This window comes from Arvicola amphibius, chromosome 17, assembly GCF_903992535.2.
Source record: "Arvicola amphibius chromosome 17, mArvAmp1.2, whole genome shotgun sequence".
NCBI classification, from domain to species: domain Eukaryota; kingdom Metazoa; phylum Chordata; class Mammalia; order Rodentia; family Cricetidae; genus Arvicola; species Arvicola amphibius.
The window spans coordinates 1962336-1988015 of record NC_052063.2 but is presented as its reverse complement, the minus strand read 5'-3'; the positions used below and the strand labels follow the sequence as shown (position 1 = coordinate 1988015).

The 25680-nt window shown below is 43.5% G+C and overlaps 1 protein-coding gene across 1 annotated transcript in view; it reads left to right on the top strand.

Moving 5' to 3' along the window:
• Positions 1-25680, top strand: part of Polr3b (RNA polymerase III subunit B) — a 101572-nt gene that overhangs the window by 15008 nt on the left and 60884 nt on the right. Inside the window, exons 8-12 of the mRNA XM_038314765.1 lie at positions 2533-2650; positions 4574-4682; positions 13052-13174; positions 15624-15743; positions 19016-19150. Coding sequence (XP_038170693.1) covers positions 2533-2650; positions 4574-4682; positions 13052-13174; positions 15624-15743; positions 19016-19150 — 605 coding nt within the window. The remainder of the gene's footprint in view (positions 1-2532; positions 2651-4573; positions 4683-13051; positions 13175-15623; positions 15744-19015; positions 19151-25680) is intronic.

The following is a 25680-nucleotide window of genomic DNA, read 5'->3' as shown; positions in this document are numbered from 1 at the left end:
GTTAAATATAGAAAAGAGAAAAATGAGGTGTTTTTTTTTTTTTGCTGTTGTTTAAGCTCTTAAGATTTATATTTTTGTGATGATTTCTGGATTATTTTTGACAAAATTTCAAGCAACAGAATGTAGAGGTTTTCCAAATGCCTTCATGTAGGATTTAAATTGGGTGATACCTGCTTTACTTGAACTCCTTGTATCCGGGGTTTTTGTTGTTGTTGCCTTGTTTTGCTGTTTTTAAGGAGACGTGGTCTTAACTGTATAGCTAAGGCTGGCCTCGATCACCTGATCCTCTTGCCTCTCTCTACCCAAGTGCCCAGCTTACGGGCATTTCCTCCCACACCTGGTTGCTTTTAGAAAGAATTTAGTAAGAATCTTACTTTGCTAGACTCTAACCAAGGTTTCATAAGTTAAATGTTTTACCTTGACTTTGCTTATATTTTGCACATCAAACCTCATTCTGTCCTATTCCTGAATTATGTGAAAAAATTATGTAATAGCTGCCCATTACTTTTATTCAGTATAAACATTATTTTGGAAACCTAATCATGGTCTGCTATTGTTTCTGATCCGTTAGAAAAGTTGGAGCAGGTATCAGCTTCCACTGAAGATCCCAGGTCATTCCTGTGCTTAAGAGACCTAAAAATTCATCTGTTTAATATATACCTTTTTTTTTTTTTAAATCTGTCTGGTATGCCTGCTGGCTTGGTAAAATATGCGGAAGTTATAGATGGTTTTTCTGTTACCATTGTACTCACCTTGGCCAAAAGAAGGTTGGCGGAGAAGGGGCTTATTTGGCTTACACTTCCAGGTCACAGTCTCTCATTGAGGTTGGTCTGAGCAGGAGCTCACACAGGGTCTGAAGCAGAAACCCGGAGGAATGCGGCTCTCTGCTCCTGGGCTCATGTTCTTCTACCTGTCTTCTGTAACCCAGGCCCATGGAAGGTCCAGCCCTCATCAGCTGGACACACACACACACACACACACACACACACATATCACTGTTACACCACAACTTTTCCTTTCTGGCTTGTTCCCAGTATCTCATGTTAATAACACAATGCAAAATATAGTGCAACTGTATAAGTTCCATAGTCTGTAAAATTGCAGTGCTTTAAAGGTTCAAGGTCTCTATAAAAATTCAAGGTCTCTTAATGAGTGGACCTCTGTAAAGCTGAAAAAAAAATTACATTCTTCCTTATTCTAAGGAGGAGAGGGCACAGTTGTCATCAGATCAAAACACAATCCGAATCCAGCAATGTAGAGTTCAGTGTCTGTTCTGAGATGCACCGATGGCCTTCCGGTTCTAGAAGTCTTGGACTGCTCTGTCTCTCTGGTTCTGCCATCTGTAGCTCAAGCTTGTTAATAGGCGCAGATCAGCCTCACTGCCCACCTGCCATGTCCTTGGTAGACATCCCATGATCCAGCCATCTCCAGTATCTTGGAGTCTCCACCAACGACCTCTCCTGGTCGCTCTTTGGGGACTCACTCTTCAGCATGGTGCCAGCCCTCAGCTTCTCTTCATGACTCCTTCAGTCCTGTAGTTTTGATGCTGCCAAAAACCACTACCACATAGAAGACTTAAATTATCAAGTTCCGCTGCCTGCTTGTGATGCAGGCTTGGTCCCTTCTGGACCACAGCTTCTGTATGCTTCCCCGGGGACATACTTTCTGGAAGATTTCTCATTGGTGATATTGGTCTCTCATTGATCACAACTGTTTGTAGTCCCAGATAACCAGCCTTCATTGTCACAGGAAGACAGGTCTCATTTCCACAGATTATTAATGGAAATACCACACAGACAGACAGCCCTGATAGCCTTTGCTTCCCTCCGAATCTTTACAAGCCAGGCCCCCGTTATCTGCCTTTTCTGTATTCTTACCTTCCAAGCAGCCACGGAACAAGTCCCCCTCAAACCGTCCTAGCTTTTCTATCCTGTCCTGTTGCTTTGGTGAACACAGCAAAAGCCACTTGAGAGATTTACTACTCTTCCAAGTCATAATCCGTCATTGAGAGGAGCTAGTTCAGGAGCTAACCCAGAAACCACGAGGGAACACTGCTGTTGGGCTTACTCCTGGGCTTACGTTCATGTTTCTTATGGCTCAGGCCCTTCTGTGTAGGGAGGGAACAGTAGGCTACACCCTCTCATATCAGCAATCCAGACAGTGCCCCAGAGACATGCCCACCAGGCCAGAAACAGGGAGACAGTTCCTCAGCTGGGCTCCCCTCTTTCCAGTGTGTCAGCTTGACAGCAAGACAAACCAGGGCAACAGAGCAGTCAGATACACTCTGTCTTCAGGAAGTAAAACCATGTGCTGATATGGTTCTCGGTTCACAGAACAGTGTCAGCAGCCCCTTCAAGGGCACGGTTGCTGCTGCCTGAAGCAAACGGTCATAGGCTCCTCCTGCTGTAATCTGAGCTTGAGAGGCGGGCACACGAGTTCAGGGCCAGTCTAAACTGGTACTCTGGAGACCATGGCACCTACTCACACTGGGTGCAGAAAAGGTGGTGAGCTTTTCTTGTTCTTCCTGGGCAGGTGGCTACTTCATTGTTAAAGGAGTCGAGAAAGTTATTCTTATTCAAGAGCAGCTTTCCAAGAACAGGATCATTGTGGAGGCGGATAGGAAAGGGGCCGTTGGAGCTTCAGTTACCAGGTATGGCGAACAGATGGTGTTTTCCAAAATATTAATCATTTCGGCAATAGTGGGTGGGTGCCTTCTCATGTGGCGGGGACAGTATTTCTTTCAATAGTAGATAGTATATTTAAAAATCATCTGTTGTATAAGTCTGTAAACACAATATTGATTTCAATGGTTGGAGATGAAGGTGGCATTTGGAGAGGCACTGGTTAATTTAACTTGTGTACTTTATAGCATTAAAGAAACTTAAGGAAAAAAACAAAAGCACTTCAAGGTTTTCATGCTCCTTTGTGGGGTTTGTAAGTAAGGACTGTTTGCTGTGTAATATTGCATGAACTGCACCATGGACTGAGCATGCTGTGGTTAGCTGCCCAGCATAGCTTTCTTCAGATGCACCTGTCGTCTGCAGCGGCAGCACCTGTAGGACGTGGGCAGCTCCTGTTCTCATGTGATCCGGAACTTGGGGGTTATGCGGGCAGGAAGAGTGTAGCCTAGCAGAGAGTGCAGTAGACTCTCTTCCGCGGCCTGTGGTCACCTACAGCAGAGTGTAGTATTCTCTCTTCCGCGGCCTGTAGTCACCTACAGCAGAGAGTGCAGTAGGCTTCTTTCCAATGGAGAGGCAGCTGACAGTAATGGCCACTTCCTGCTTATCTAAGACTTAATACGAACCATTCAGTTTCTGTGGTATATTATGCATTTTTTTGCTTGTTTGTTTTTGTTTTTGTTTTGTTTTTTCAAGACAGGGTTTCTCTGTAGCTTTGGAGCCCGTCCTGAAACTAGCTCTTGTAGACCAGGCTGGCCTCGAACTCACAGAGATCCAACTGTCTCTGCCTCCCAGTGCTGGGATTAAAGGCATGCTCCACCACCTCCCACCTTATACTATGTGTTTTAATTCAGATAAATGATACTGTTTCTATTTCATAGCTAAGCTCGGGGTCTCCTTGACTGTGAGAGTCCTCAGCCCCCTTCTCTTTCAACCACACAGAGTTTTGGAGCCAAAGCATTCTGGATTTAATCCTGTAGGTGTTTTCTGCATGTGACACCACAGTGGGGAGTTACGTAGCTTCTCTAAGTCAGTTTCCTCATAGAGGGAGCTCTCAGTCCGTGCTGTCAGGTGGAGATTAGAACTCGCGTGTGCCACATGACAGCAGTGTAGTAGGCAGTCAGTGTGTGCTACTGTTATGGCTGCACAGAGCTTTTGCAGTGTTTAGTAGTCTCTTAGGATTCTCCCTACTGAGACAGCTATAGAAGGAGCTAAATGAGGACTTCATTTCACTGTGTGCTGATACTGTGGGTAATTCTTTTGGATAACTAACTTTAAAATTCATTTCTTGTTAGAATGTGGTCTGCCACATTTTGAGATTTTTCTCTTCAAAACAATCAGTCATGAATATATGTCCTACATTGGATCAAAGTAATTCAGGTAGAATAAAAATGATGTAAGTTAGAGCTGGGCGCTACGGCACACAGCTGTAACCTTTGCCCTGAGGAGGTGAGAGGAGGAGCAGGAGTTCCAGGTCTCCTCACATGGCAAGTGCAGGCCAGCCTGACACAAGGCCCTTCCTCACGTCCGTACATGGCAAGTGCAGGCCAGCCTGACACAAGACCCTTCCTCACGTCCTCACATGGCAAGTGCAGGCCAGCCTGGCACAAGGCCCTTCCTCACGAACCAGCCAGCAGCACACGGGGAAGGGAGGGATTAGGAAGGCACGCCTTCATCACACCTTCATCCACAGTGTTTCCACCGGAGTCTTGAAGGTGGAGAGACAGTTGTAGCGTTTTTAAGTGTTCACAGGAGTGGCAGGAACTTGTGTAACTTTGAAAGCCAATTAATTAGGGATGATTTGGTTGTTGAACAGCTGAACCCACAGGGTACTGATCTTTGCTATTGGGGTTCCTGGGTAGGGGTGCAGTTTAACTGCCTGTATTTCCTCATAGCTCCACCCACGAGAAGAAGAGCAGAACCAACATGGCTGTGAAGCAAGGGCGGTTTTATCTGAGGCACAACACCTTGTCTGAAGACATACCCATCGTCATCATATTCAAGGTAAGGCTGTGCTCTCTTCCTGAACACTGAAAGAATTTCTATCAAAATTAAATTATTATGGTGAAAAATTAAATTTTTTTAGCACATTTTATTTGTTTTTGTGAACATGTGTGTGAGTGTTGACATGTATATATGTATGAATGCACACTCCGTAGTGTGTGTGTGTATTTCTGTGTGTCTGTATGTGTTTGTGTGTGTGTCTGTGTGTGTGTGTATGTATCGTATGTGTGTGTATTGTGTGTGTGTGTGTCTGTGTGTGTGTGTGTGTATCTGTGTGTGTGTGTGTGTGTGTGTATGTATTGTGTGTGTGTGTGTGTGTGTGTAGGCCAGAGGATTTATAGAAGTCAGTTCTCTCCTTCCACCGTGTGGATTCCATATGAACTCAGCTGCTCAGGTTTGGTGGTAGCACCTTCACCACCCTGGCCCTAGCGCACTCACCTGTCCTAGTGGTTTTTTATTTTTGGTTTTTTTTTTTTTTTTTTTTTTTTTTTTTAGAATTAGGTAGAATTGGGCAGGTAAGGGATCCTAGGAATAGGTATCATATATAAGTTGTATATTATTCTTTTGGTTTTTTTTTTTTTTTTTTTTTTGGAGATACCAGAGTGTAGAAAGGTGTAGTCATGAATAAGCCTTTCTCCACCCTCTTCTTAAACATATAGTGCTGCCCAGAGGTCCCACTACCAGTTTCTCATGAGCCTTTCAAGGCATAGTTTACAGATTAATGAGTAGAAATAGATCTGTTTTGTCGATACGTGCAATGCAGATTATTTGTTTCAGCTCTGTTTCTGGTCTTGTAACTGCATCTTGGGGGTGGTGTAATCGCTGTATGTGCACTTGGCTTCTCCTCTGTTGCCATGGTAAGAAACCTAATGACAAAGCAGCGCCCGGGACAAAGTGGTCTGCTTTGTCCACAGTTCATCGTGGCACGAAAACCAACATGGGGAAGCCTGAGGCAGCTGTCACGATCCTTCATAACATCCAGGACCGCAGCCCAGGGCGTGCTGTCCCTCAGAGTGGTTGTGTCTTCCTGTCGCAGCAATCTAATCAAGACAGGTCCCACAGCATGCGCAGAAGCCCTGCTCCCATCAGGTCGACAGTGTGGACTAGCCGTCATACAGACCTATTAACAGACTGTCCACGTGTGGACCAGCCGTCCTACAGACCTATTAACAGACGGTCCACGTGTGGACCAGCCGTCATGCAGACCTATCAACAGACTGTCCTCGTGTGGACCAGCCGTCATACAGACCTATCAACAGACTGTCCACGTGTGGACTAGCTGTCATGCAGACCTATCAACAGACTGTCCACGTGTGGACTAGCTGTCATGCAGACCTATTAACAGACTGTCCACGTGTGGACTAGCCGTCCTACAGACCTATTAACAGACTGTCCACGTGTGGACTAGCCGTCATGCAGACCTATCAACAGACTGTCCCACATGTGGACCAGCCGTCATGCAGACCTATCAACAGACTGTCCACGTGTGGACCAGCCGTCATACAGACTTATTAACAGACGGTCCACCTGTTCCTGTAGCCAGTCTTGTGTCCCGCCAGCCAGCTCCCAAATAACTACGCAGAGACTGCTTATTAGTTATAAAAGCTTGGACTTACTTTAGGATTGTGCCATTAGCTCTCACAACTTAAGTCAACCCATTCACGCTATCTGCATTTTGCCTTGTGACTTTTTACCTTTCCTCTTCAACCTCTTGTCTCCTCTCTTCTGGCTGCTGACTCTGCCTTTCTTCTTTCCAGAGTCCTCTGTCCCTGAAAGTCCTGCCTAACCTCTTTCTGTCTAGATATTGGCCGTTCAGCTCTTCGTTACACCAATCGCAGCAAATAAATCTTTGCACAGTGTACAATATCCCACAATATGTTTCATGTCCCAGTTCATGGGGCAAGGACATCTACAGGCTTTATCTTAGGAAATTCCAGATCTCTTCTTTTTTATAGGCGTCTAGATTCTGTTGTTTCTAAATAATCGTGTACTATTCAACTGGGTTTTTAGGCTTGTTTAAGGGTTGGCTTGAAACCTGAAAAGCTATTTCCTGTAGAAATGCTTAATTGGTATTCTCAGAAAGTCCTGTGGTTCGTTTTACACGTTGTGAGGTGTGAATATGTGTTACACGGATCTTGATGACTAATTTGACTAATACAGAGCCCAGACGGTTCCAGGGAGCACAGCCCGGCATGCCAGGCGATCTTAGAGACAAGCCCTGCTCAGTAGCATCCTTCAGTTTCTCTTTGGGATCAGTGTTCCTGCCCCACAGTTGCTTACAGTAGACATAGAATCAGCATGCAGAGATCCTGTGCAGCCTTGTAACTGATCCGCTTAAAAAGGAAAATCGTTTGGAGTCACCAAGAAGAGTTTGAGCCACTACTCCTAAAGATGCCCCCTATTGCACAGTAGTCTGGGCATCAGGCTTCTTCAAGTCTGGCTTGTGGTCATGGTGGGATACGTCCCAGTCATTCACAAGTATCAAGTGCATGCTGACTAGTCATGTTCTTTAACTTGAGAAATAACCATATTTGAAACGCAGTCCCATGAAAGAGGATCTATAAACTATTTTCTATGCCTAATATAGCTTAATACGCTTTTGAGTTCTATAAAAGGTAGAGTCATTAATTTTCTTTATAAGAGGATGACTATAATCATAGTGATAGCACCATTATGTCAGGAGTCCAGAGAGAGTCTCACACCTGCTGCTGTCTTAGTTCCTTTCTTTGAAGTTTGTGTTTTCAAGCACAGAAGGAAGTTTGTTTTCTTAGGAGACTTCTGCAGCACCCAGTGGTGTCTGGTGCTACACACACAGTGATGTAGACGTTTTATCTGCCAGCCTAGAGTTATCTCCAGCAGAGGGCAGTATGTCTCCATGTAGCCATGCACTTCTCTTTTTTTTTTTTCTTCAGTTTTAAACATGAGGATGCATAGCATTGCTATTTTTAGACTGGGAGTAGTATTAATTAACCAGAAAGCCTATGATCTTTTTATCACACATGTAGGAAATATGTAATGAGATACAGGCATGAATTAAAAATCTGAAAAGATTTTAAACTTTACTTTTTTTGACTATATGACCAAAGTTTAATAAAATAATTTCACATTAATATTTAATATTTATATTGTAAGCATAAACAGCTGACTTAAGTTCTATCTAGAAAAAGACTATGAATTAACAGTCTAGATTTTTTTAAATAACCAGTTAAAAATGAAGAAAGGCTCTGAAAAATATAGCATGTTTTTATATATTTTGCAGGTCATTTTTTGTGACTTGTGATACACGCAACAACTTATTTTGCAGTTTACATGATGATAGGTTATGACATCTTTCCGCATCGTCGCTGTTAGTGATTATTATGTGTGCAGTTTACTTTTCAGCTTCTTAGAGTATGATTTTAGGTATTTTCCCCACTTGGATGTTTTCAGTATTACACACACCCTAAAATGACTGTCCTTATCATACATATTTATACCCATTACTGATAGATTATGGGATTTTAATCCTGAAAGTGGGAGTGTATCTCTTCAACACTTGGTAAGTGTTGCATATAATTTCCAGAAATGTGTTCACTAATTATCTACTAAGCACTGTGTAACATTTAAAATAAGCATTTAAAACTCTTTTAGTTCAGATAGGTGAACTTAGTATTTTGATCATAGATCATCGTTGTTGGGTCCTCCTCTTCGGGAGTGTTCCAGTCCACTGCTGAGAACTTTCCTACCTGCTGACAGTGCAGGGCACTGGAAGATCTAGGAGACAGACAGATTTAGCCTATGTTGTGTGAGAGGGCCTGCTTTTGGTCCCGGCTGCCCTGCTAGCCTACACCCGAAATAATCACACAGAAATTGTATTAACTAAAGCACTGCCTGGCCCATTATGTTTAGTCTCTTATTGGCTAACTCTCACATCTTGATTTAACCCATTTCTAATAATCTGTGTTCACCACGAGGTCGTGGCTTACCGGGAAAGATTCAAACCAGTGTCAGTCTCTGGCAGGAGCTTCATGGCGTCTGCCCCTCTGCCCTTCTTCCCAGCATTCAGTTCTGTCTACTCCACCTATCTAAGTTCTGCCTATCAAAAGGCCAAGGCAGTTTCTTCATTAAACCAGTGAAGCAACAAATACAGAAGGACCTCCTACACCAGCCTAAATTTCTGTTTCTCCACTTAGTGGCTGTGTGATGTTGGGCAGAGTCCTGAATAATCACCTTTCAAGAGAAAAGCCACCTCCGGGGGTGCTTTTGTAAGACACGACGAGGTCCCTTGTCCCCAGAAATGGGCTGTTTTTCACTGCTTGGCCCTCCTTACCCGTCGTCAGAAGCTGGGAAAATAAACCGGGATGCTGGAAGAGGCATGTGTTTCTCTCTGTGTGTCGTGTGGCCTGAAAGACCTGGACAGTCACTAGGACCTGATGGTTGTGGGTCGGCACCAACAACTGGCCAAAAGTGGCAGAAACAGCAGGGTGTCCAGATGCCATGCTGAGGCTGAATATGATGGGTCGAGCCTGTAAGGCCTGGAGCAGCTTATTTATGGACTTGACTGGTCACAGAGGAGGCTCTCCTGCCATGAATCTTCCCCCTTCCCATTTTGTGTCAGAGGCTTTCAGCACTGGCACTGTGGTGGCATCTGTAGCCCAAGAGGATCTCGGGAGCTGGGCTTTGTTCCTCAGACGCCGACTTCTACGGACGTTTTTATTTGTAGAGGGAAACAACTACAGTTTAAAAGCGTCATCGCTGTTTCCATGTTGTCTGCCAGGACTGCTGTCCGCAGTGATGAGTGTCGGCTCCCTACAGAAAATCAGTCATTAGCATTTTCTTCTTCCGACCTTTAGAAGTTACCCTTTGTAGGTGTGCGGGAGGACAGTTTCATGCCGCTTGTTAAGAGGTGCCTCTCCGGGCTTCTGTTCGGTGTTACTGCTCTTGCCAGACCATGGGGACCTTCAGACAGACTTCACCCTGCCATTTCCCCTACAGTTATTAGTTTATAGCATTTCCTCTGGACTCACTAGTCACTGGGCGTGATAAGGATTCAGGAGTACAAAGAGTTCCACAGAATGTTAGTTTTCAGGTGTCTAAATTACATCTGTGAAGCAAAATGGATGGGCATTTTGTTGGTTTCCATGGTGATATGTCATTTATTTGTAGCCATGACTGCTGAAGGCTACACAGTGCTAAGGTTGATTCAGTCTTTGGAGCCGAGGCTCTTTTGTCAAGACTTGTCTGAGTCACAGCCCTGCATCTCAGTGACCTGGTGGAATGGGTTAGCCTTTGTGGGACAGTTTTGACAGTCCTCATGTCTTCTGCATATGGACTTGTCTGAGTCACAACCCTGCGTCTCAGTGACCTGGTGGAAGGGGTTAGCCTTTGTGGGACAGCTTTGGCAGTCCTCACGTCTTCTGCATATGGCACCTTTGACCGTTGCTTGGCACAGCTTTCTTCCACAGCTTAGGTGTGTTTGGGGGGCCAAGCAGTCTGTTGAGATTCATTTTATGCCACCCAGGAGTGTTAGGCAATTTGAAAACTACTGTTTAGATCCCACACAAGGACAACTTATGTGACTAACCAAGTTATGAATGAGGAATTTTTTATTATTATTATAAAACTCCAAAGTATATGATCTAGCTTGTAGTCTTTTATTTCTCTTGGAAGTTTTGCTACAGTGAAGTGACTAAAATAAGCCAATCGGCCCACGACTTAATAGCATGCCTACTCTCTTTGCTTAAAAAAATTAAAACCAGTCGCTTTTGAACTGCTAGCCTTTTAATCATAAAAGGCTATTTTCAGGAATTTGTATGGTTTTTAAATTAACCTTAGCAGCTACTTGAATAAAAGCTTTTTAAAAAAATAATTTATTTTATGCACATTGGTGTGAGGGTGTCAGATTCCTTGGAACTGAGTTATTGACAGTTGTGAGCTGCCATGTGGATGCTGGGATTGTTTGAATCTGGGTCCTCTGGAAAGGGCAGCCAGTGCTCTTAACCACTGAGCCATCTTGCCAGCCTCTTGAATAAATGCTTTATATCAAATTAGGGATAAAATGGCTATAAAAATTAACAAAAGTGTGATTTGAATCTTGAGAATTTTTTTTGTGAAGGAAAAGTGTGGATCTACTTTTTACCAAAAGTACAGGCCTATAATCCCAGCACTGGGAAAGCTGAGGCAGGAGGATTAACAGTCCAAGGCCAGTTTGTTTCAAAAATAAAACTGTTTGTTCAAATAGTAAGTTTAATTCCTAAAGTTGTTAACATTTGCTGTCTAAGCTGGATATGAATTATCACCCTGTTGTGTGGCTTTTCCTGGGGAAAACATGGACAAACATCTGACCAGTGAAGTGACTCCATCCTGGTTTAGCTTGGTGAAGCAGTGAGTTTATTGGGGTCGCTTGTGGAATGTGGGTGGAGGGCCCCTTGCAGGAGCATGGATGACTCGAGGCAGCTGTAGAACCAAGAGGGCCATGCCAGCGTGGGTGACAGCTCATGGAAGCCACAGTCTTGGGGCTCCCTGTTCAGGTGTCAGGCACTTTTAGTGAAGAGTCCCTCTCTCCCTGCAGTTTGTTCAGAGCTTGTGTGACTTTGGAGAGAAACACCTGACTTTTAAAACTTTCCTGTTTTACTTTATTTTGTTTTGAGATAAGGTCTCACTCTGCAGCAGTCTGGAATTCACTGTGTGGACAGGCCAGCCTGGAACTCACAGAGATCCACCCAGCTTTGAACTCACAGAGCTCCGCCTGCCTCTGCCTCCTGAGCCCTGGGATTAAAGGTGTGTGCCACCACACATTTGGCTGAGTCCTAAAACTTCCTGTTCTAAGTCCTGTAAAGTGCATTAGTGTCCTGAGTCCTGTAAGGTGCATTAGTGTCCTGAGTCCTGTAAGGTGCATTAGCGTCCTGAGCCCTGTAATGTGCATTAGCGTCCTGAGTCCTGTAATGTGCATTAGCATCCTTAGTCCTATAACGTGCATTAGTGTCCTGAGTCCCCTATGTTCCTATGCTTCCTCAGTTTCCTGAGTTTGTGAGCCTCCTCTTCCTTTTAGGAGGGGATATGTCAATTCAGAAATAGCTACAAAAGCACATCTTTGCTCTGCTGGTCAGAAATTTGGGGGTTATTTGGCTGGGTGGTTCTGGCTCAGGGTCTTTCTGTTATCAGTCTGTCTTTCTGTTGTCACCTGATGCTGGGCAACCACCAGCGTGGTAGGAAGCTGTAAGGGTTTGCTTTTTTTTTTTTTTTTTTTTTTTAACCTCTCAACGTTCTCACATTCTTTGTGGGTGCCCTCATGATTTGGCAGCAGGAGCAAGCAGGAAAACTACAGTGTCTGTAATCAAGCCTCCAAAGCTGAGCAGGTCATTTCTCCCCACAAAGGAGACATCATGTTTACTCTGCTTTCAGAGGAGTTGGTGGTAGAGGCTTGGGGGACATTTTCAGACTCCCCTCAGTTGGTATAAAGGGGACATATCAGCTACTAAGCATCCTCCAGGTCTGCAGAATTTTCAAGGTCTAATGAGTGATCCTAGAACTTTGCGCTGGCAGGGTTCCATTGGTACCACAGTGATGGAAGTATATGACAACGATTGGGTTGGCGTTATCTCTGTCTTATTATTGACAGCAATAGAGTTGTTTCCAGATAGATGCCCTCAGTGGTTTGCAGGACCGTGTCCTTGACATTCTCTGCATGGGAGCTGGGAACTCCATTTCCTTCTCTGTGTGGAAGAGAATTGAAGAGAAATGACAAGCTTGACTGGGCAGTTAGTTCTCCTCTGATTCGGTCTTCTCTCGAAGCAGAAGGCATTTTGGTGCAAACACGACTTTCCCCTGGCAACTAAGAAGCAGGTCATTTCCACACCAGGAGAGGGCTGGTGGGATTACTCTGTGTCTCTCCACATGGCAGTGCTGTGGCCAAGTGTGTGAGTGAGTGAGCACAGGACCATGCGGGACAACAGAGACGCGCAGCCACTGCCACCTTGCAACACTTAAGGTTTCTGGTCGGGGTTACCCTCATTTTCAGCTGTGTTCATTTCTGACTTGCTACCGTTGGGGATCTTGCTTTAAGTTTGCTGTTGTTGCTTTGACCAGGCCTCTCTGCTAGATTTCCCAGCCTCATTTCTTCCTGGCGAGACTCTCAGAATATTTTAAAAAATTGGAACAGTTTTACACATGCAGAAATATTTGAGGGTGTTTGTTTTCCTAATGACAATTTCTATTTCAGGTTCTTGTGCAGCTTGGGCTATGGCTGCCAATGCCAGATGGCACCGTTTCTAAGAGAAGAGCTGGCTTTTGCTTAGAAGTAATACCCACAAACAATGCCAGATTAGCATAAGCAAATGTCAGTGAGTGAACACAGAGCCAACACTCTCCGTCTTTTCTTCCCTTCCTAGGCCATGGGTGTCGAGAGTGACCAGGAAATTGTGCAGATGATTGGGACAGAGGAGCACGTGATGGCTGCATTTGGGCCCAGCTTGGAGGAGTGCCAGAAAGCTCAGATTTTCACACAGATGCAGGTGTGTCCTTTCATGGTGTCCTTTGCTGTGGATTGAGACTTCGGTGCTGTTCATCTCAATAAGCCACCGTTGCAGTGGCTTTGGGGGTGTAGGTCTGGTAAGGGGCTTGAGGAGAGTATTGACACAGGAGTTCTTCTGACTCCCTCTGCAAAGTGGAAGAAGAAGTCCGCCCGTGCCAGTCGTCAGCCTGTGGTTTCTGGAGTTTTCAGAAGAGGGCTTCGTGGAGAGGAGGCTGCTTGTGTGCTTCAGTAACAAGCACCATTTCCTTATTCATTCAAGGGATAGCACACTTTCAAAGTTCTGGCAGCTCCAGACTAAGGCTTGCCTTCTTTCATTTTCTCTTTGAATCCTTTTGGTGGCAGTGTCTGGGGTGTGTCGCTATGATAAAACACCATGACCAAAAGCAACTAAAGGAAGAGTCCCTTTTGGCTCACAGTTCCAGAGGGATAGTGTCCATAATAGTAGAGAAAACGTGGTAGCAGGAGGCAGAGGCAGGAGGCTGGCCAAGCACATTTTCACTGACACAAAGGAAGTCGGGAGAGAGTGGGAATTGGGGCAAGGCCACCCTCACATCCCACTCCCAGTGACCTCCAACATAGCTCTCCCTCCTGAAGATTTCATAACCACCAGCTGGGGACCAAGAGTTCAAATACATGAGCTATGGGAGACATTTCTTAGTTAACACAGTGGGGACCAAGCCCAGGGCTTTGTGCGTACATTGCAGGCACTCTGCCAGTGGACTGTGTCCTTAGCTCTTGTTACCCATTTCATCTCCAATGTCCCATTTTCTGAGCTCCTAATTACTTCAGTATTAAGAAAGGTCCAGGAATCATCCCTTTTATTTCCTCAGGATCTTCACTGACCTAGGTACACCTGGATAGAACCGTGGACTCTAAGGAGGTGGTGTTAGGGAATCCATGTGTGTAAGCATAATTTAAAAAACCAATTATACTTCCTTTTTCCTGTGGGAGAGTCCTCGTAGCACTTGAACGTTTTAGTCTGATATTCCCAAGGTGTTTTGCTGACTTTGAGTCTCTTTATCATTCCTCATGCCCTCTGGGAGCCAGGGATACCCTTCTATAGAACTAGACTAGGTGGTTTGAATTTGTCCATATGTTCATTGTCTAGCCTGTGAAATACTTAAAGGAAAATATAAATCCTGGGTCTCTTTCTTCTGGTCACCTGTGATACATGTAGAGAGAATATTCCCACTTAGCTGTGTTTGTGTGTTCTGAAATGAGGTCAGTCTTGGAGGTGTTTAGATTACATCATGCACTTAGGAAGGCTGATGCCGTACTAGCATGTGCAGTTCCAAAGTGCATCACTAGGAAGTGTCCCTCACTGCTTTACTCTTCACGCTTGTGGGAATGGACTCTAATAACTGGGCAGATAACATCGGGAAACTCACTCTGTAGACCAGGCTGGCCTCAAACTCAGAAATCCTCCTGCCTCTGCCTCCCTGTTGCTGGCATTAAAGCCCTGTGCACCAACACCTGGCAGGCCTCAAGTCCTATCTGAGATTAGTTTCTTCTTTCGATGTGATGTGGACGCCCAGGCTCCTGTGCACATTTGGGTGCTGAGCTGGGTTTATCCACCAGTCATTCAAAGGACAGCTTTTCTCGTTGACTTGTTTGGACAATTTGGTCAAGAGCCAGTTAACCCCTCAGTGTGGGGTTGTTGGGGGCTTGTGGTTTATTTCTGTCTTTCTCTCCCACTTACGGTTACATCATTTTCATCCTGAAGACAGGGTCTGCCTATGTTGCCCTGGCTGGCCAGGGTGACCTTTAACTCACAGTGATCCACCTGCCTCTGCCTCCCAAGGGTTAAGATTGAAGGCCTGTGATATCACTGCCTGGTTACTGTAGTTTTATAGTTGAAATCATGATGTCAGCTATCCAAGCCCTTTGCATATCCATGTAAATTGTAGTACCCGGGACTTAAGAATCAACCAATTTTGGGTTTTTTAAATCCTGCTGGGAATAAAATGACCTATTATGTAATTTAGAATGAATTTCAACTCTAAGTCATGCCATCAAGTCATCTAGTTCATGACATTAATCCAGCATTTATCTGGATTTTCTTTAACCTGTAGCTTAGTGTAGAGATCTTAACATGGTTTCCTTTTTCTATTTTTTTTAAATGGGAACAATCCCATCCCACATTGATATTCTGAATGAAGAATTGATGACTATGTTTCTCAATTCCCTATAAATAATAATGTGTCAATTTTATAGAAATAAAATATTTTTAAAAATCAAATGATCTTGTTTAAGGGAACCTGTGTATTAGGTTGTCATGTGCTATAGTATTTTGTTACTAATTCATGATATTGAGACTTTATTCACAAAGCAGCAGTCTGTGTACCCAGGGTCCTTGTCTGCTTACAACAGCCCATTGGCACTGATGATCTCCAGTGATGTAATTCAAACACTCCTTTGTTCTTTTATAGGCACTAAAATATATAGGGAATAAAGTAAGAAGACAAAGAATGTGGGGAGGTGGACCAAAGAAGACAAAAATAGAAGAAGCAAGAGAACTCCTGGCTTCTACCATTCTGACCCATGTACCAGTGAGTAATCGCCAGCTATGAATGAACGATGTCTGTTAGATTCATGAATTCCTCCAAAGACTCTGGAGTGCGGTTTCTGCTGTTTGAAGTGCATTCCCAAGAGCTAGACACTGTCCTGCCCCATTGGAACTTAGCTCCATTCTCAGCAGTTGTTTGTAGTCAGGACTGGCTGCATCATTTCTTTAAGATGCTCATTTGCTGAGTTGTCCCCGTGACCTTGAATTCCATAGTGTCTACCTTCTGTCATTCATAGCTGGTGAGTGCAGAGAGAAGCTGGAGCCTGCCTGGTGGCCTTGAAGTGGGCTGTGTTTCTGTTAGCTCATCATATGTTAGGTATTGCTGGGAGTCATCCTTTCCCTCAGTGAATGTGTGGGCCCCTTTTGCTAAATCAGAGCTCCCAGGTGTTCCATCATGTATGATCTAATCACAGAGTTACAAACTATAACTTCGGGGAATCTGTGGGTGTAGACCGGCCTTGTAGTGGCATTCAGGTTCAGTTTTCTTACCTTAAAACACTTGTGAGCAAATGGTATATATGTCTGCACTGCTCTGTAGCTTCTGTTTGTGTGTCTGTGATCTAACTCAGAAAATTATAAAATTCCTGTTATTGAAGCTGTATTTGAACTCTGCTTTAGGCTCTTTTGGATGATTGAAAGGAGTTTAAAATTCCAGACAGCAAAAGTGGGTAATGGTAGCTAATAGAGCTTTGGAGTTAGAGATACAGTTGTTCAGGTCTTGGTTTTGAACTAATTTGAATTGAAGTAACACTACTTCCTTCCAAGTCTCTTGTGATGATTCAGGGATACAGCCTATGCAGAAAGCTCTGTTTCCCAGTTCTCCAAGATGGTGTAGTCCATTAGGAGCCTGGCTTACCTTAATGCTGTAATGTCAGGAAGAGCCTCGGTGACAGTGCTGGCTGTGCAGAACTTTGCTAAATTTGGCTCAGAAAGTGGAATTCCTTTGCCCTTTTGCAAAGAGATTGAACTATGGTGTTTAAATTTTAACTATAAATATTTTACTAAAGAATATATGAATTAGGAAAAGGCTTAGAGTTTTTAAATAGTTTAAGACAGTTTTTTGTTTGTTTTTTACATAAGTTAAAACTGAGGATAATACAGGAAAATGATATATTACCAAGATAAAGCAATACTGTTTGTCATTCTTCAAGACTCATGCTCAAGAGCATTCTCTTGGCTAACACCTGGGAGTTTGCTAGAAATAGGGAAACTCTCCCTGAACCTGTTGAGTCAGAAACTCCAGAGCGACCCTCAGCCTAGCCATATGTATTATAGCAAGTCTTTCAGGTGCCTGTGGCACATACACAGATTGAAAAACCTTAACTGTTAAGAGGGGTGATACTCAAAAGTCTCCAGGTTCTGTTGACAGTTCTATTCCAGCATTCTATGCTTAGTTTAGATCCTCTTACCCATTTTAGGTAATTCATGTTAACCCCCTCCAAGAAATGTCTGAACTGCTGTTGGTAGTCGATAAGTCATGGATATAGTCTACAAGTCATGTGTATAGTCTACAAGTTGTGTGTATAGTCTACAAGTCTGTATAGTCTACCAGTCGTGGATATAGTCTACAAGTCATGTGTATAGTCTACAAGTCAAGTGTATAGTCTACAAGTCATGGGTATAGTCTACAAGTCATGGTTATAGTCTACAAGTCATGAGTATAGCCTACAAGTCATGAGTATAGCCTACAAGTCATGTGTATAGCCTACAAGTCATGTGTATAGCCTACAAGTCATGGGTATAGTCTACAAGTCATGGATATAGTCTATAAGTCATGGATATAGTCTACAAGTCATGTGTATAGTCTACAAGTCATGTGTATAGTCTACAAGTCATGGGTATAGTCTACAAGTCATGGGTATAGTCTACAAGTCATGGGTATAGTCTACAAGTCATGGGTATAACCTATAAGTCATGAGTATAGTCTACAAGTCATGGATATAGTCTGCAAGTCATGGATATAGTCTACAAGTCATGTGCAGTTATCAGTGTAGAGGGTTCCCACTTTCCATGTGATTGTGGATATTGTCCTGGAAAAATGTGCTCAGAATGAAATAATTTCAGTTTAGGTCTAGGGTTGAGTTTCAAACATATAGTAGTTAAAAAGGGAGATGGGTAAAATGAATTAAAGAACCAAAGAGTGTAGCAAGGATGACTGCTATGAATATTCGTGTTTACTTCTACCTGTAAGTCCATTAGTATTTATGTATGTGAAAGGGCAATGTGAACTAGGCTTTGATGAAAATTAAAAATATGATATATAAAATATTTTCCTCACCAATAAGCAAAACAACTGTTTTATTATTAAGTTATTAAATAGCCAGAAGAGTTAGATGATCAGTTCAACTTACCCAACAAGAAGTCCAAGAAGGGCTGGAGAGATGGCTCAGAGGTTAAGAGCATTGCCTGCTCTTCCAAAGGTCCTGAGTTCAATTCCCAGCAACCACATGGTGGCTCACAACCATCTGTAATGGGGTCTGGTGCCCTCTTCTGGCCTGCAGGCATACACACAGACAGAATATTGTATACATAATAAATAAATAAATAAATAAATAAATAAATAAATAAATAAATAAATAAAAAAGAAGTCCAAGAAAAGGAAATGGGACATAGAATTCTGTAAATAGTAACCGAGAATATAAATTATTATCCCTATATAACAAAGAGCTCCAGACCTCCGTGGTTAAACATAACTGTCTTGTATCACTTGTTGGTCTGTGTTCACTGGTCTTAACCACAGTTGGAGCGGGTTGCTCGTCTTGGGGCTGTCGTGAAGTTGCAAACGGCAGCTGAGACTGGAGTCATCTGACGACTTCCCTGGGCTGGGTGTCCACCTCGCTCACAGCCAAATGCGCTGCTTTCCACTGTGTCCTGGACTTGCCCTCTGATGCCTCAGGACTCGAGACAGTGGACATGCCAGCAGACGTAAGGGTTGGAGAGACATCATTTCCACCCCATCTAGGTGAGACTCACTACAGGCCAGTCCACAGTGGCAGTGACTGAGTGGCGTGGAGACCATAGGAAGCGAAACAGTCACAGTTGTCATATTTGAAGGAAAACTACCCGGTGCATTAAACGCAGAGACAGAAAGTCTAAACACCTCTTGGGAAGTTTATAGACTATTTGAATGTCTTAAAATAGGGAGAATTACAACAGTTCATGGCTTTCTTGTTTGAATGTGACATTGATTCTTTGCTCGAAGCACCTTCATTTAGCATGCACCATCGCAAACTTTTTCTGGTTTCTGAATTACAGGTGAAGGAGTTCAATTTCCGAGCTAAGTGCATCTACACAGCAGTGATGGTGCGAAGGGTGATTCTGGCCCAAGGAGACAACAAAGTCGACGACAGAGACTATTACGGCAACAAGCGGCTGGAGTTGGCGGGACAGGTAGAATGTTATGTTCTTTGATAAGATTGGTTTTGTAGTCACTTTACATATGAAGTCATCCAAATCTAATAGAAACTATACATATATATGTGTGTATATATAATACTTCAATATATATATTGAAGTATTACTTTTGTGTATGACTTAGATTTTTCTTTTACGCTGTGGAAACTCTGTGGTCTTTAAATTACCTGTGTTGTATCTTTTGCTGAGATGTTTTCCCTTGTTCCAGCTGAACCGTGACTTTAAGTGGTATTAACAGTTGACTTAATTAGCAGTTTAATTTAGTTTCAATTAACAACTTCAATTAACAAATGTTTCTACAATACCTCCATATTTCAGGCTTGCTCCTAGGTGCTGGTGCTGGCTATACAGGAGGAAGATAGACTGACAAACGTGTGAGTGTGTATATGTGTGTGTGTGTGTGCGTGTGTGTGTGTGTCTGTGCACGTGTGCCCAAGTGTGCATGAGATTGGGTGCCTAAGGAGGCTCAAGCATCAGATCCCCTGGAGCTGGAGCCACGGGTGGTTGGTGTGAGCTGCCGTGCATGGGTGCTGGGAATGGAAGTCAGGGTTTCAGGTGGGAGAGAGGGGTTGGAGGCGAGCAGACAGGCGATAGAGTGGGTGCAGAGGAGGCTCAGCCGAGGGCTCCAGCAGAGGCTCCACCACTGAAATCAGTCTTCATTGCATGGCGGGGGATGAGTTGGTGTGTGCACAGGTGCACAGTGGCGATCAGAGAACAACCTGCAGAATGATTCTCTCCCTGGACCACGTGGGTCCTGAGAATTGATCAAGCTGGGCAGCAAGTGCCTTTACCCATTAACCCATCTGTCCAGCTCCCACAGCTAAAGTTAGAAGTTAGAGTTTGGCAGTTAGAACAGTTCTTAGATTTGCGAAGAGTTGGGATCTGGAGTATGGGGAAGCTCTGGTTAGAGGTGAGTGCCTGTTTCACCACCTTCAGGTTGACCACTCACCATGCAAGGTTAACCCTTTCCTACCACTAATCCTCATTTTCACTATTTTTCAATTAAAAAAAATCAATCTGTTAGGTGATTCCTTAAAAAAGGGGGGGGGGCGTTATGTAGAGGAATATGGAAGGGAATGAGGAGGAGGCTAAAGAAATTAGAATTAAAAAGAGGACCCCCACATGCAAGAAGACATAGCTTAGTGAACAGTGTGAGCACGCGAAGGTGTTGTGTTGGCGGGAATGTGTAAGAACAATAGCTGCTGGTCCCACCCAAGGGACCCGCACTGGAAGGCGCTTAGCTTTAGATAACAGGGTTGTTTGTCTCCACTGGCCCGGGAGCTTTCCCTCAGTCTGGCTGCCACCAGAGGGTTGCCAGGCCAATCGCCAGTAGGTGTTAGCAAAACCTACTGATTTCAGGCTTAATCTTTGCACTTACCTTTTCTTTTTCGGTAATGTGTTCATTATTTGCTGCACGTTACTCTGTTCTTTGTCTGCAAATTTTTTGTTTCTAATGCAGCTTGCTTTGTATGGGTGAGATATGGAATGGCACCAAAATCCAGGGATTTCCATCCCGGACAAAAGAATGCCGTCTTGACTTCAGAGATTGCCTAATCCCAGCTGTTCTGATAATGTAATTAAGGCTGCCTAATGTCTTTAATTTTGCAACCAGTTTGTGTGAAAAGGAGAATTTGGCACTCTGAAGGCTTAAACACTAAATAGCAATCTCAAGGCGCCTAATTAGAATTCTCTGACATTAAGCTAATTGGTGAAACTGTATTTCAACGGCTTAACTTCTTTATTAATTTTTCTAGCATTTTCATTGAAAATCAGTTGATGAGCTGTCAGCACTTTCCCCTTAAATATGATTTGCTCAGTGGTGCTTCTGTCTTCAGCAGGAGGAAAGGCCTCAAACTAGCAGTAGGAAGTGTTGAATATTAGTGAGGCATCCGACCCTTGTAATCGTTTTACTTCCGGCCTAGATCTGTGGTTCACTGTGTGGCTCAGCCTCACAGCCTCTCACTGCGCTGGTAACTGGGCAGCATTACTTCTGAAGTTGACATTTTTAGAGAGGAGAAATTTCTTCCTGTAGCAGTGTTGGTGACTCTGCGAACCCATTCACTAGTGTTTAGCGCCAGGGACATTTTCTTGTGTTTGAATCAGGAGGCCACAAAAGAGTCAGCTGGAATCCTAAAACAACTTCTTCATCATTTGAGACAAAGCAGCTAAGTGTAAGGACTAATTAAAAGAGCTGGGCTCTGAGGTCTGTAAGGGCCTTGATTCTGTGCAGGGTGCTTGTGCAGGTCCCATTGCGCTGCCCACAGGAAGCGGCTGGAACGGGCGTCGGTGGCCCCACCCCCTCTGCACCTGCGTCCACTCCCACAGTCTTTCTTTCCTTGGGTAAGACTGCTGGGTCCCACTGTGGTGTAGGATTAAGCTCTCGGGGAGGAACTTTTCTTTTTAGAACACTTTTGTACACTCAAGTCCAAGATCCTGGCTTCCTGATCTGCAGACTTGATTTTACTGGAAAGTAGATGGCTGTCTCCAACCCGAGGGTCGGAGAGGCATTTGAAATAGTCCAGCTTGGAAGAATTCTTTCTATGTTAAGGAAAACTTAGTTGTTTTGAATAATTCTTTGTTCAAAGTCGTAAGTCTGCTTTCCCATTATAAATTCAGGAAGATAGTCAGCAGGGAATTTGGTAAATCATCAACTTACATGTTTTCAGTGAATCTCAGAATTTCTCTTAAAGTGAATCATTAAAATGTTTTGCTAGTTGATTTAAATCACAAACCGATATGTTGAGCTTTTTTGTTCTGTTTACCGAAGGAAAGCTTACGTGGGAAATATAAGTATAATTATGAATAGAGATTGGTGTTTATAATAGCTACTACATTGTTGAAGAAGTATGCCAGCTCCCTGTTCTAGTAATAACTACTCAGTCTTTCCTCTCTGTGAACTTCATGTTACTGATATTTCGGTTATCTGGTGCTGGGCACACACTTGCCCTAAGCAGCGGCTTCATTTCTTAGACCACACAACTTTGTGGGTCAGGCTCTCAGATGGAACTGGGCTGTTTGCCTGTTTCACATGGTGCTGGTGGAGGTCAACCCCCGGTCATCTAGGGGGTGACTACACAGGGTGTTGAAGGATGTGGCTCGAATGACCACACACTAAGGGTGCATGTTTTCATGGACAGACAGAACCTCTGTCCTCAGGCCTAGAATCCTTAATGCTTCCATGCGGGTCAGAATGCCCACGAGCCCCTCCATACTGTTTCTATACTTCAGGGGTTTTTATACTGTTTTTAACCAATTATGTATGCTATAGCTATCCTCTCCTTGCCTGAATTCTCCGTTTAACTTCATGACACCTTTTAACAATTTTTTTTTGTAATCAGCTTTGTTAACTCTCTTTTTCAGTATTTTGAGCTTTTTGTTTTTGAAATTTATATCTTTGGTATTTGTTCTTCAGACAAGTTTGAATGGTATAAAGAACCCTATTTCAGAGTGGGGATTTATCTTAGTTGGTAGGGTGTCTGCCTAGCGTGCCCACATTCCTGAGTTCAGTTCCTCACTGTATGGTAGTGCATTGCCTCTAATCCCAGGACTCGGGGTGGAGGCAGGACTTTCAGAAAGTCAAGGTCTGGGCTGCAGAGGTGGTTCAGAAGTTAAGAGCATGAGCTGCTCCTTCAGTGAACCCAGGTTTTATTCCCAGAACCATTTGTTACATAACCCTTCACTTTTCTGTCCTTTTGCCTGTACGTCTATTGCTTTTATCACATGGTGGACTATTTTAGGGTCTTGGAGTTTTCCTTATAAATCTTACAGTTAGTCTGTTAATTTTCATAAAATTCTTGTAGGGATTTTCCTTAGAATTACAGATAAAATTTTGAGAAAACTAGTAATCTTAAAATATTAGTCTTATTCATAAATCTTATTTAGGTTTTCTTTCATGTCTTCCATTAAAGATGTCTAATCTTCTCCAGGGAAGGTCTTTTGCCCTCTTAAAGTAAAACAAAGCAAGACAACACACACACACATACACAATAAAAAAATTTTATTTCTGAAGCTAAGTCTCAGCAATTAAGGGCATTAGTTGCCCTTTCAGAGGACCAGAGTTTGGAATCCAGCACCTGCATCAGCATCTCACGACCAGCACTCCTACTCCTGTGCCTCTGCTGTAGCCTACCCACCTGCAGACACACAAAGATATATTTTAATAAGACTTATTTCTAAGTATCTTTGAGAGTTATTTTTAATGAAAATATGAGTATGAAAATCTTCACATATATAAAAATAGTAAAATCAGCTGTCATGTATTCTGTGATTATTAGAAGTTCATCTTTTTCCGTCTGCATCCTCTTGAGCACCCTCCCATCCCCTCTGTGTCCCAAAGGGATTGTTTAAACAGGATACAGCCATCAGATTATTTCAATATATCAGGAAATTACATTATACACACATAAGATATGTCTCTAAATCATTTTCAGACCTAAACTTTTGAAAGAGTAATTTCTTACTATCATCAAGGATCTTTGAGCTGTTGTGTCTCACGTTGCAATTGGTTGATTTGTATATTAGATTCCTTCTGATCGTGTGTGTGTGTGTGTGTGTGTGTGTGTGTGTGTTTCAAGAAAGTGTAATTTTGTCCTAAGGAATTTGCTACATTGTAGGTTTGGTTGATGGCTCTGCAGAAAAATAGAACCAATAAGGGGTAAGAGAAATGAATGAATTAACTTATTACAGCAGTAACTGATGTGGCTATAAAGGCAAAGAAGTCCTTTGATACGCTGTGTGCAAGCTGGAGAACCAGAGAAGTCAGTGTGTGGTTTGTCTCATAGCCAAAGGGGAACACAGCTGACCCAGTGCTATATATCACAGCCTGAAGCTGAAGGCCTGAGAACCTGGGGTCCACCATGGAGGACAGGAAGCCTGCATGCAGTGCAGGAGCTAGGGTTAAAGGAAAGGTGCCCTCCTCGGCCTTTCTGCTCCATTTGAGCCCCATGTTAGGTGATGCCTGCCCACATCAGCTAAGCACGTGAACCTTCTTTATCCAGTCCACTGGTCCAGACCCATCTAAGTAGATGTCCTCAGAGGAGAGTGGGGTAGACTGCAGCACTAACCCCGGAGCTGCCTGCTTAAGCTGTGGATGCGAGGTGGTTTGATGGGTAGACCATATCTCACACTGACCTTGAACTCGCTATATATCCTAGACTAGTTTCAAACTTTGGATTTTCCTGCCTAGTCCCTCCCAAGTGTAGTGATTACAGAAATATGCTCCAACGCCTATCCTCCTTATGACATGTGTTAGTGCGTGTCATATGTATTCAGAGACTGGACACTCTGGAACGTTTCGTGTTCTCTGGCTGCACTATCTGATGGGTGGTAGTGCTGTGTCCCATCAGGAGGATGTGCCCCGTAGTGTCTGTCTTCATGCTGTCAGGACTGATGGCTGGGGACTGGGGCCTAGAATCCCGGGTTGTCTCCTGATGGCTTTCTTAGTCACGGATGAGGATCATTTCCATTTTTTGTTATTTTTCCATGATATGGAAAGTCATGGTATCGAATATTTTCATTTTAACATATTCATTATCTAGAATTTTAAATAATACTTTTCATCATCTCTGGTTCTTGTGAGATTTAATTGATGTGTAAGAGGCAAGAAAATAAATGCTAGCTAAAATGCTTTAAAAAAAGAAAAGACGGGTTCTCATTATGTAGTCCTGACTGCCCTGGAACTCATAGAGGTCCACCTGCCTCTTCCTTCCATGTGCTGGGGTTAAGCGTGTATGCCACCATGTATGGCCTCTAAATAGTTTTTTAAAATCGAGGTTAATTTAGTTCTTGAGTTTCCTCTAGGGACGGTGAAATGTGTTTGTTTTTTCTTTCTGAACTTGACGATAAATGGGAATTTTAACTTTTACTTAAATCCAACACTGGTTTCTCTATTTTTTTCTCTTAATAAATGAGTAATCAAATAAGTGACTGGTGGCTTTTGATGGGAGATTGCATTTGAATCTGTAGGACAGTTTAGAGAGACTGAATAACTTCAGTCATGCACTCCGTGACTGGGGCATCTCCTAGTGAGGGTTTCAGTCTTTCTCTTGGTAGTAGTTTAAATATAGCTGCCTTTTGTTTACTGGACTTGTATCTTGCAAACTTGCTAAATGTACCTTGTCCTAAAGCAGTTCCTTTTTAGAGCCCCTGTGGCCTTCTCAAGATGTGTCAGCTTCAAGGAAAGACAGCTCTGTGGTTTCCTTCTCGTTACTGATATCCCTCCTTTGCCCCATTGACCTGAATTCCATCTCCACTGCTGTGTTGAGTAGGAATGTGGAGATGTATGTTCTTCCTTGTCCCCAGTTTACTGAAGGAAAGCCATCTGTTCCCATCCCTTCCCTTTCCTGTGGGCTGGGCCCCTCTGTGTACCGATGCAGTGATCCTTGACCTGGACGGTTTCATGCTCTTCCCCGTCGTGGAAGCTGGACTCGGCATCCACCTCTTCCTCTGGCATTGTCCCCTCTGACATTAGTGACCAGGAGCTCTGTCAGCGCGTCTCCAGTGGAGTC